General features: G+C 46.3%; 1 protein-coding gene and 1 long non-coding RNA gene across 3 annotated transcripts in view; one reads left to right on the forward strand and one right to left on the reverse strand.

Annotated features, from left to right (window-relative positions):
* Positions 1 to 9,601, reverse strand: part of LOC123352516 — a 60,902-nt gene that overhangs the window by 46,278 nt on the left and 5,023 nt on the right. The window contains exon 1 of one of the 2 annotated variants that reach the window (XR_006574199.1): positions 3,182 to 3,820. The exons of the other annotated variant lie outside the window; for it this stretch is intronic. This is a non-coding gene — a long non-coding RNA (uncharacterized LOC123352516). Of the gene's footprint in view, positions 1 to 3,181; positions 3,821 to 9,601 lie in introns of those variants that run through there. 2 annotated transcript variants of the gene reach the window in all.
* LOC123352515 (alpha-1-acid glycoprotein-like) lies at positions 25 to 7,710 on the forward strand. The gene is made up of 6 exons (XM_044992757.1): positions 25 to 205; positions 2,391 to 2,533; positions 3,827 to 3,900; positions 4,974 to 5,075; positions 5,901 to 6,001; positions 7,308 to 7,710. Exons 1-6 carry the CDS (start codon positions 92 to 94, stop codon positions 7,380 to 7,382), a joined length of 609 nt encoding a protein of 202 aa, XP_044848692.1. The 5' UTR covers positions 25 to 91; the 3' UTR covers positions 7,383 to 7,710.

Below are 9,601 nucleotides of genomic sequence, written 5' to 3' on the forward strand. Positions count from 1 at the left end.
TGTCTATAAATACAGATACCTGTGCTGAGATGAGAAACTTCAGCTGGTGAGTTGGATTCCACTGCTTCTCACTTCCCTTCAAAAAGAAATCATGGCACTGGCCTGCATTGCTGCTATTCTTGGTTTAGCACATCTCCTTACTGCTAAACCCCTGGATTGTGAGCCTCTAGTTCCAGAAACCATTGACAATGCTACAATGACCAAGGTAAGAATTGCCCTTGGAAGGGCCTCAACTTCTGATGCTTATATTCTAGATGGGGCACTCAGAGGTTTATTAAGGACTAAACCAAGGCACAGGCCAGGCATGCAGGCAAGGGAACCATTTAGTAAAATTAACCATATAGTCCAGCTTTTAATCTTACAAACTGAGTAGTATTTATACCTCATCAGTACCCCCTGAAATACAGATTACTGAATGGAGACTGGGCAACGGCATGGTGTGCTCTGCAGGTTTTAATCCAAGACCTGGAGATGTCTGCATTCCAAGTGATAGAGCCAGAAGGGAACCCTTAGAAATGAGAGAGAGAAGACCTGACAGAGCTCATCCATCCACATTGGCCAGGCCAGGATTGGTCCCTGAGGAACATTTTCTAGTGCCTTCCCCACATACTTTTAAACATCCCAAGCGATGGGGATTCCAGAAGCATGGACCTCTTCCCCAAAAAGTATCCTTGAAACCTTAGGGCCCTCAGCATCCTACTGTTCATGCCACTTATTTTACTGGGGATTCTTAATAAATCTCTCTCTGAAGAGATGCCAGTAACCATGGAATCAATATGAAGTAGGGTGACCAGATGTCCCGAATTTATAGGGACAGTCCCGATCTTTGGGTCCTTTTCTTATATAGGCTCCTATTACCCCCGTCCCAATTTTTCACACTTGCTGTCTGGTCACCCTAATGCGAAGGGATTGCCACAATGGCAGCTAAAATCAACGTTTACAGCCTGGAAACTTGGAGCGCTGCCCTCTGTAGATATAGGAGAAAATAAAGCCAGCATAAAATCAATTGATCTCCTTCCCCATTCTGTGAGCCACTCACAGCCGTAACAGGTTAGCTCTTGCAGATGAAGGATGCCTGCAGGGCAGCTGGATCCTGTCTTTACAGGGCTCATGAAGGGGCTCCACAACCAGGAGCTAGGGGATGCTTCCAGTTTTCTCAAATGATGCCAGCAGTTCCAGCCATATTTTGTTGGAGTCAGCCCCTTGGCGGGGAACATGAGTGCCCCCCTCTCTTCTTGTACCATGAGCTGTCACTATGTCTCCTTTTTCCTGTCAAGAAAGTGGACATGTCTCCACTGCTTAATTTGTCCCAGGGCTCATCCCCGGCACCTCTGGGCGTCTCATGTCAGTTATGAAAGTAAAAAAATTGCTTGAGCCCCAGCAACCTCCTTCATTACAAATTAAGCACTGCATGTCTCCTTTCCCATCTCTTCTCTGCCATTTGGTCTTTTCTGTGTCCCCTCTTGCTTTTAATTTTTTATTCTTTTTTGTTCGTCAGCCTGGTTTTGCCAAGTCTTCTCCCTACCCCCGCCCCATAGCTCTGATTCCCCCTCCCTACTTCATTCAGTCAGCAGAAGACACACCGTGGGAGTGGGAGTGGGGGTGGAGCAGAGTTGCCATTCAATGCAGAGCTAAATGCCATGGGTGCAAAGGAGAGGCGTTTAGCACAGCGAGCTGCCAGCTGAGCCTGAACCCCTGTACACATGAGCTGTTCCCACTCACAGCTACATTACACAAGGCAGTAGGGAGGGAAGGTGGAGGACTTTCAAGGAGCCACCATTCTCTTTGCCGGTGGACGAGGCAGCATGTTTATTCCATGGGGAGTGGTATTGGCATCTTGCAACTTTCCTCACCTACAGCCTTCCCTTCTCCTGGGCATGTGGTCCAGCACAGCCCCTCCCCACAAGTTTGAAAACAGTGTATTCCAGTGGTCCCCTCCTCGAATACTCACCATGACTTCAGGGGGAAATGGGCGGCTTGGTGGCGGCCTGGAGTCACATACATGGCATAAAGCATTACACAGAGTGCTTTGATGGCGTAAGGAGAAGGTTGTTGTGGCTTTTCAGCACCTTGATCCTCCTTCAAGGGAGGCTTTAGTTCCATCAGGTAAGAAGAGGCGGCTATCACCACTAGGTGTGAGAAAAGCATGGGGGGGAACAGGCAATCTGCCGTAAAACTTACAACTTAAATAGATCTATTTTTTCGTGGCAGTAAGTTCAAGAGAGAGACCATTCGCCTCTGTGTCCACACAGTGACTTGTACAACAGGGGTCCTGATCCTGACTGGGACCAAATACACAATACAAATAAATAATTACACATACACACATGCTGAGGCTTATAAGGGCTTCTAACAATTTGTTTCTTTTTCTTCCCTCCTCACCTTCACAGCTGCTGGGCAAGTGGTTCTACCATGCTGGGGCCTCACAGCACCCACGCACCCTACAGGAGATGGAATTGATAAAGAATGCTTATTTCTTCTTGTACCCTAGCAGCCATCAAGACACCTTCCTCGTCACAGAAGTCATGAGACTGTAAGAGCATTAACACAGACCTCACTGACAGGGACATGCTCCCTTAGTCAGGGAAAACATTTACACTAACATTTCCCTCAGTAGGGCCAGGCTACCAGGAACCATCATTAATGAAACAGAATGTGCAAGACTTTCTTGCAAAGTCTTTCTATGCTTGAAGGTCCCTCACAGACAGAGGCTGCATATGGCTATTCCATGCTTATCCAAACCACTACCAGAAGCCAACGTGCAGCCTTCCCTAACTCTTCCTCTTAGGCGGGGGTGGGCAAACTTTTTGGCCCGAGGGCCACATCAAGGAATAGCAATTGTATGGAGGGCCATGAATTCTCACAAAATTGGGGTTGGGGTGCAGGCTCGGGTGGGGCTGGGGATGAGGAGTTTGGGGTGTAGGAGGGTGCTCTGGGCTGGGACCAAGGGGTTCGGAGGGCAGGAGCAGGTTCAGGGCTGGGGAAGGGGTGTGGGAAGGGGCACAGGTTCCGGCTAGGGGTGCAGGCTCTGTGGTGGGGCTGGAGATGAGAGGTTTGGGGTGCAGGAGGGTGCTCCTGACTGGGATCGAGGCATTTGGAGAGGGGGAGGGGGATCAGAGCTGGGGCAGGGGGTTGGGACATGGGGAGAGGCTCAGGGGTGCAGGCTCCGAGTGGCGCTTACCTCAAGCAGCTCCCAGAAACAGTGGCCTGTCCCTTCTCCAGATCCTACGTGGAGGCGCAGCCAGGCAGCTCTGCACACTGCCCCATCCACAGGCACCACCCCCCACAGCTCCCATTGGAGCACGTAGGAGCCGGAGCAGGACCACGGCGCAGCTTCTGAGAGCCGCATGGTGCAGCCCCCAATCCTGCACCCTGGCTGGAGCACCAGAGTGGGGCCAAGCCGTGTGGTGCGGCTTGCAGGCCGTACTTTGCCTGCCCCTGCTCTTAGGCCTCCTCATTCAGAGTAGTCCCTGATCTTCTGGACAGCAGGCTCCACTGTTGCCTCACCTTTGGCCTTTGTACATGTTCTGTATCTGGGCAAGGGCCATTAAAATCCAGGGCTGTCAATCCTGCATCAAATCCTAGTCTCATACACACAAAGTGCTACTCTGGAACAGAAGGGGGGGACTCAGCTACCCTGACAATCCCTTCAGATTTACCTCAGTTGACTGGGGTGCTAATGTAATATACATACAGAAAGATTGTGTGCAGTGCTGCGTTTGATAGAGGCATGTAATTCCCATTGGCTAACAACAGAATTTAACTCAAAGAGCCACAGAGCGTCACCCTCTGTGGTTACTCTCCTGATTAGTCTCTTCCTCTTTAGGAAGGACGACTGTGTGGTGAACAACTCCAGTTACATTTCAGTCATCCGGGACAATTCAACAATGATCTTGCATGGTAAGTTTCAGAGTATGCATACCAACAGGAAGAGTCTAATCAATTGAGATGAACTATCATCAGCAGGAGGAAAAAAAAAAAACCTTTTGAAGTGATAATTAAGATGACCCAGAGAAGGTTTGAGGAGAACTTAACATATGGAAATATGCCTGGTAAGAATCCAGAAATGCAGAAAATGTCCAGTGCATCCCACTGGGAAGGGTGGACTGAGTTGTGGTTGGAAAGGTAGGAAGGTTTTTCTCCTATATTTCACTTCCTTATTTCTACCACACATTTTTCTGGCCCCATAACAGAGTTGCATAACCGATCTGAATCCAAGGGTCTGCTTCCCCCACTTGGCAGGGGATAATTTCCTCCCCTTGTGGGCAATTCTTTGCAACATGCTCATTACAGAGATCTTGCATCTGAAGAAGTGGGTATTCACCCACGAAAGCTCATGCTGCAAAACATCTGTTAGTCTATAAGGTGCCACAGGATTCTTTGCTGCTTTTACAGATCCAGACTAACACGGCGACCCCTCTGATACATTACAGAGATGTAAGGATTTGTCTGTAACAGGCCATTTCTAATATAATAATAGGAGATATACCGATCTCCTAGAACTGGAAGCGACCTTGAAAGGTCATTGAAGTCCAGCCCCCTGCCTTCACTAGCAGGACCAAGTACTGATTTTTTGCCCCAGATCCCTAAATGGCCTCCTCAAGGACTGAACTCACAACACTGGGTGTAGCAGGCCAATGCTCAAATTACTGAGCTATCCCTCCCCCCAGCATAGTGGCCTCCATATGCAACACACACACAGAACTGCCAAAGGTGATCATTCTGCTACCAGCTAACTCTAGTTTCCAAAAGGGTTTAGCCTGCTGGCGTGAAGGGGTCAGCACAGCCACGTTGGTCTGCCAAGCCATATTTAAACACCAGTTTCTAGGTCTGTATGAGTTGAGCTTTTTACACCTATACACAGTACCACCAAATCACAGAATACAGTCAAATGCCCTTGCAGGTTTATATTACACTTCTCCTGAGATTTGGACCGAATACTCTAACCACCCCTTGTGCCTGTTCTCCTGAAGGGCCAAATGAAAGTTCTGTAGCACAACTTATCAAGAGCAGCTCTGAAGACACTATGACACTATACCACATTGATGGGACCCACAGAGGGTTATCGGTCTCGGGTGAGTAAACCACATCCCAGCACCAGAAAAGGACCTAGATAGCCAGAGATGCTCTATGTAGCCCCTGTTAGCATAGCATCTCTCAAACATTAATGAATTTATCCTCACAAACCCCCTGCAAAGTAGAGCAATTGAATTATCCCCATTTTACAGGGAAGGAACTGAGGCAAAGAGTAAATTAAGTGCCTTGCCCAAAGGCACACAAGAAGAGCCTGGAACTGAATGCAGGTCTCTCAAGGACCAGGGCCCTAAACGGCAAGAGCATCGCTTCCTTCTGAACTGCTCCTGGAGAAGTGGCTGCAAGACCTGAGAAAGAGAAAGGCAGGGACAGGGCATGAAAATTAAGTAGCTGCCTAGTCAGGGCTGGGCAGGAATTGTGGCTGATTCTAGATCTTTTAAAACACTGTGCATATGCTTAACAACAATTATCTAGGTCCTAGGATAAGAAGATTGTGGCCAGGAGGGTAAATATTTAAAACCTCAGAACCAGTTTTGATTTTAGGACCACCCCATAACTCTTCCCATCTCCCACTGGAGATGGGCTGACCGGACAAGTCTCTTCTATCCCCTCCCCTCCCCAATAATAAAATAATAATAATAATAATAGGGGAAATAGAGGGTCCCAGCAAAGAAGAATAAAGAGGGGGTGCTGCTCCCTTAGCTCAAGGGGGAGAGGTACGTGCTTTGGAGTAGGAGATCTGAGTGCTAGCCTTTGTTACTGTGAAAGCCTCAGACTGACTGTAGGTACAATGCAGCCACTACACCTCCTAAAACCAACTCTGACAAATGACTTTCTACAATTTAATGTTTCATCTTTAAAAACAGTCCGGGCCCAAAACTTGAGCACAGAGCAACTGGAAGAATTCAAAACTCAAGTGGCATGCCTTGGATTGAAGGAAGAGGAAACATTCTATGCTTCAGATAAGGTAAAAATCAACATGGGGTTCCTAGGAGAGTTATCAAGCCATCTTTAGAGCTTCAGAATCACGTTGAAATTACCAGGAGCTGGGATCAAATTAAATGCTCCAGCCTCCTCCCTGAAAAATGGCTAAAAAATAGTGTAGTAACCCAAAGCAAACCCCAACATGTAACATATTAAGGTGTATGCACTGCACCATGATGATATGATATCATGACTGGGCTAGTGAGCCATCCACTGCCCTTTAATTAACGGAATCAAAACTGCTCAACCATCTGCTATAGAACTTATACTGGTAACCCTAGTGGAGACTCTCCAGTTTCTCCAGGTGAGCAGGAGGTTCTAAGCTAGCTGTCCTCATGAAATGCCAAACGTGCACCATAGGGACAACCATGAAGTTCCCTAGTGGCCACAAATGTATTCACAGCAAGTATTATATAAACCAGAAAGAATACAGGAGCAACCCCTCTACCCCCATGCCTTGATAGGAATTAAACAAAGAACTTTAGCTGCTCAGACCCCTTCCCCAAAAGAAACATAAGCTTCACAGTTATTGTAAAACCAATAGGCACTGGCCAGGTACCAGGCTGGTGTTAGATCAGAGTCCTTCCCTTCCAAAGTGCCTAATCCTTGGCTTCCTTGGGGAAGTGCCACCAGACTCCACAGTCACCAGTCCATTCCTTAATCCTCTCAAGTCTTTTGGAATCCTGTCAGCTTTAAACACCACCATAGTGAAAACTGGGATTGCCAAACCCAGGGCCTCCAAAAACACTAAGCCAGCGTGCAATGATCAAGGCCAGACATACTCAGGCCTATTTCATAAATGCTTCTTCCTTCCCTCTGAGCAGCCAGCTCTCCCAGTAGCTGGCTGGGGCAGCTGCTAGCCCTTAATGAGCTAATGATAAGCAATGCAAAGCCACACAAGGAATACTGCATTTTAACAGCTCCTCTCCCAGCCAAGGGATTTCACCTTTAACATTCACCTCAATTTGCTTGCTTGACAAAAGCTTTGCTGCTGAGCAAGCATATTGTTCCTATTCCCGAAGCAGCAAGGAGACAAGTCCACATCCTAGCTGAAGCAATTTAAATCTTTAAATAGAGAGAACAAACTGTTCTTGCTACACAGCTTCTTGCCTTAGAGGCTGCTGAAACTGACACTATTTTAGCTTTTTGAGGATTCTAGTGCATTAGGCAGGAGGAATTTGAAAATGCACAAGAAATAGTGCTAGTTTTGCTCTAAGAAAATCCTGTAATACTGAGAGCAAATTTTACACACACACAATACTGATTCTCACCCTTGTTCATCTCTGTAGAATCTGTGTCCCATGGAAGAAGAAAGAGATGACAAAAAGCACTCAGTTGAAGTGGTAGAACCACCACTGGGGTAACTCACATTGCCATGGCAACATTGCCCTCCACACTGGATATCAGCAGTTGTTCATTCTCTTCCACCTGTTTAGCCACTGAAGGATCTTCCCTTGTCACATCTGATCATGTGGGTTCTTTGGCACAAACTACTGACATTTTCATTTTCTGTGTTCTGCACCTTTAAATTTCCAAGCACTCTTCATGCATGCAGAGCTCAGCAACCATTTGTTCTCACTTCTTAGTGCAGACTTTCACAAAGGAGACTCACACACTATGCTCTCTCCTGAAGACTCTACTTTTGTTCTTTCTTGTCGATTTAAAAATAAAGATAAATCTGACTGATGGTAACTGTTTGCTCTCCAAGTATGGCAAAAAACACAAATACCTGTTTTTTTTCCCCCTACTGTAAAAGGTCTTGTACTGACATCTGCTCCTTCAAGTAGCACTTACTATGCCCAAAAATATTATACACACATACATTTAAATATTCTATAAAACAACTGTAACATGGCTGAATGATAAAATCACCTGTTTTCCCCGAGTGACATCATAACACTTAGGGACAAATCCTGAGTTAATGGCCATTCACTACCAAGCCAGCAGTGCCATAGTAATGGGCCATGAGAAAGCTGTCATTTTTTTCTGTGATAGAGAGAAAGGAGATGGAAGAGACTTAGGTATGAATCAAAATTGCAGCCCAGATTTAAAGAAACAATTTTCTTTTGTCTTATTCTCTCCTGTCCCCTGTTTGGCTTCCCTGCTGTGCAGCTTTGCTCCCCTACATGGGAACTAGGACCAGCAGCAGCGTTAGTGAAACCCAGTAAGGACCTGATCCACTCCCATTAGAAGTCAAGGGAAACATTCTACATTCCATTTTACTACAGTGAGAGTGAACAGGCCCTAACGCCCCAGTCTCTCAGGTATCAGTTAAAGAGGTGAGCTGGGGAAGGGAACAGCTGACTTAAAAGATTCCCTCCCTGCTTCAGTACTAGATGTCACAATATCCCTACCCACTCACTCACTATATCCAAAAGCGTGGTCTTTGGCCATGTTGCCAGGAAAGCTAAAAACAATCCAGCATACTGTGCTCTCAAATTTCCATCAATGCACAAAGGGGTGCACCCCCGGACTTTATCCAGCACCACTGCGGGGCTGCCCCAGAGATTCGTGGATTCACAGGATTGAGCCAGATCTGGGAACGTCACTACACGACGTCTGGTGCAACGCCACCAACTGTGGTCACTCTGGTTAGTGCAACAGTCCTCGGTAGACTGTGTGTGTTTGATTGATTGATGGATGAACTCAGGGATGGATGCAGAGGAAACCTTTCAACTTGTTCTGAAATTTTACAAACTATAGCTTCAAAACTAAATCTTGATATTGTTTTAGGGCCTGATCCCACAGCCTCCCATGCATAGAGGTTTCATTAACTTCACTGGGACCATCTCATGCAAAAGGCCAGGAGAACCAGAGTATATTAAAAGATGGAAGGCACCCTGCAGGGTGGGGAACACAAAGTGGGGAGAAAATGAAAATACTGTGTAGGACACATCGTGTTCCAGGACTCTGATGAGAATCCACACCTCGCCATTGTGAAGACAGTGACACAGTACCGCAGTTCCATGTGGACTATGCCCATCACAGCCTACACACACGAGTTCCACTTGCTGGGGGAGTCGCACTATCTAACCACAATCTTACCAACATCCCGCACAGTTCCTTAGGGAATCATTACCGGGGCACAGGCAAGATTGCTTGGGTGACTAACTGAATTTTTCCTTCTTTGACATTTTTGGAGCATTTTAACCTTATAATTTCATCTCTTTTTAATATTTGGAGATCTTTATAAGGTTTGGAAGACTGGAGTCAGTGATAGGAACTTTCAACAGAAAAGTGCAGTATGACACTGAGTTTTGTTTCATCTGCTAACATGAAAAAGCTCAGAGCTGCCTATTTCACACCAAATTAAAATGCAGAATTCAATGCAAAAGATATTTTTTTTAAATCACAGGAATTTCTCAGAAAGACACCTCATTACTTAACCAAATACAATGTGGCATGAGACTATTACATATAGATATGAGGGTGAATAAAATAAATTCTTGTGCCCAGATGAGCAACTTCAGCCAGAGCATTTTATTCCACCTCCCTTCAAGTGAAGCCCTGGTACTACACTGGTCTACATTGCTGTTGTTCTTAGCTTAGCACATCTCACTGCTCAAACTTTGGATTTTAAACT

The sequence above is a fragment of the Mauremys mutica genome, chromosome 18, assembly GCF_020497125.1.
Source record: "Mauremys mutica isolate MM-2020 ecotype Southern chromosome 18, ASM2049712v1, whole genome shotgun sequence".
NCBI lineage: Eukaryota > Metazoa > Chordata > Testudines > Geoemydidae > Mauremys > Mauremys mutica.

What these genes read in the sequence shown, in the direction of transcription:
- LOC123352515 (XM_044992757.1), top strand. Translation starts at nt 92, where the DNA reads ATGGCACTGGCCTGCATTGCTGCTATTCTTGGTTTAGCACATCTCCTT. An exon ending in ACAATGCTACAATGACCAAG is followed by an intron (nt 206 to 2,390) that starts GTAAGAATTGCC and finishes TCACCTTCACAG; the next exon opens with CTGCTGGGCAAGTGGTTCTA. An exon ending in GTCACAGAAGTCATGAGACT is followed by an intron (nt 2,534 to 3,826) that starts GTAAGAGCATTA and finishes CTTCCTCTTTAG; the next exon opens with GAAGGACGACTGTGTGGTGA.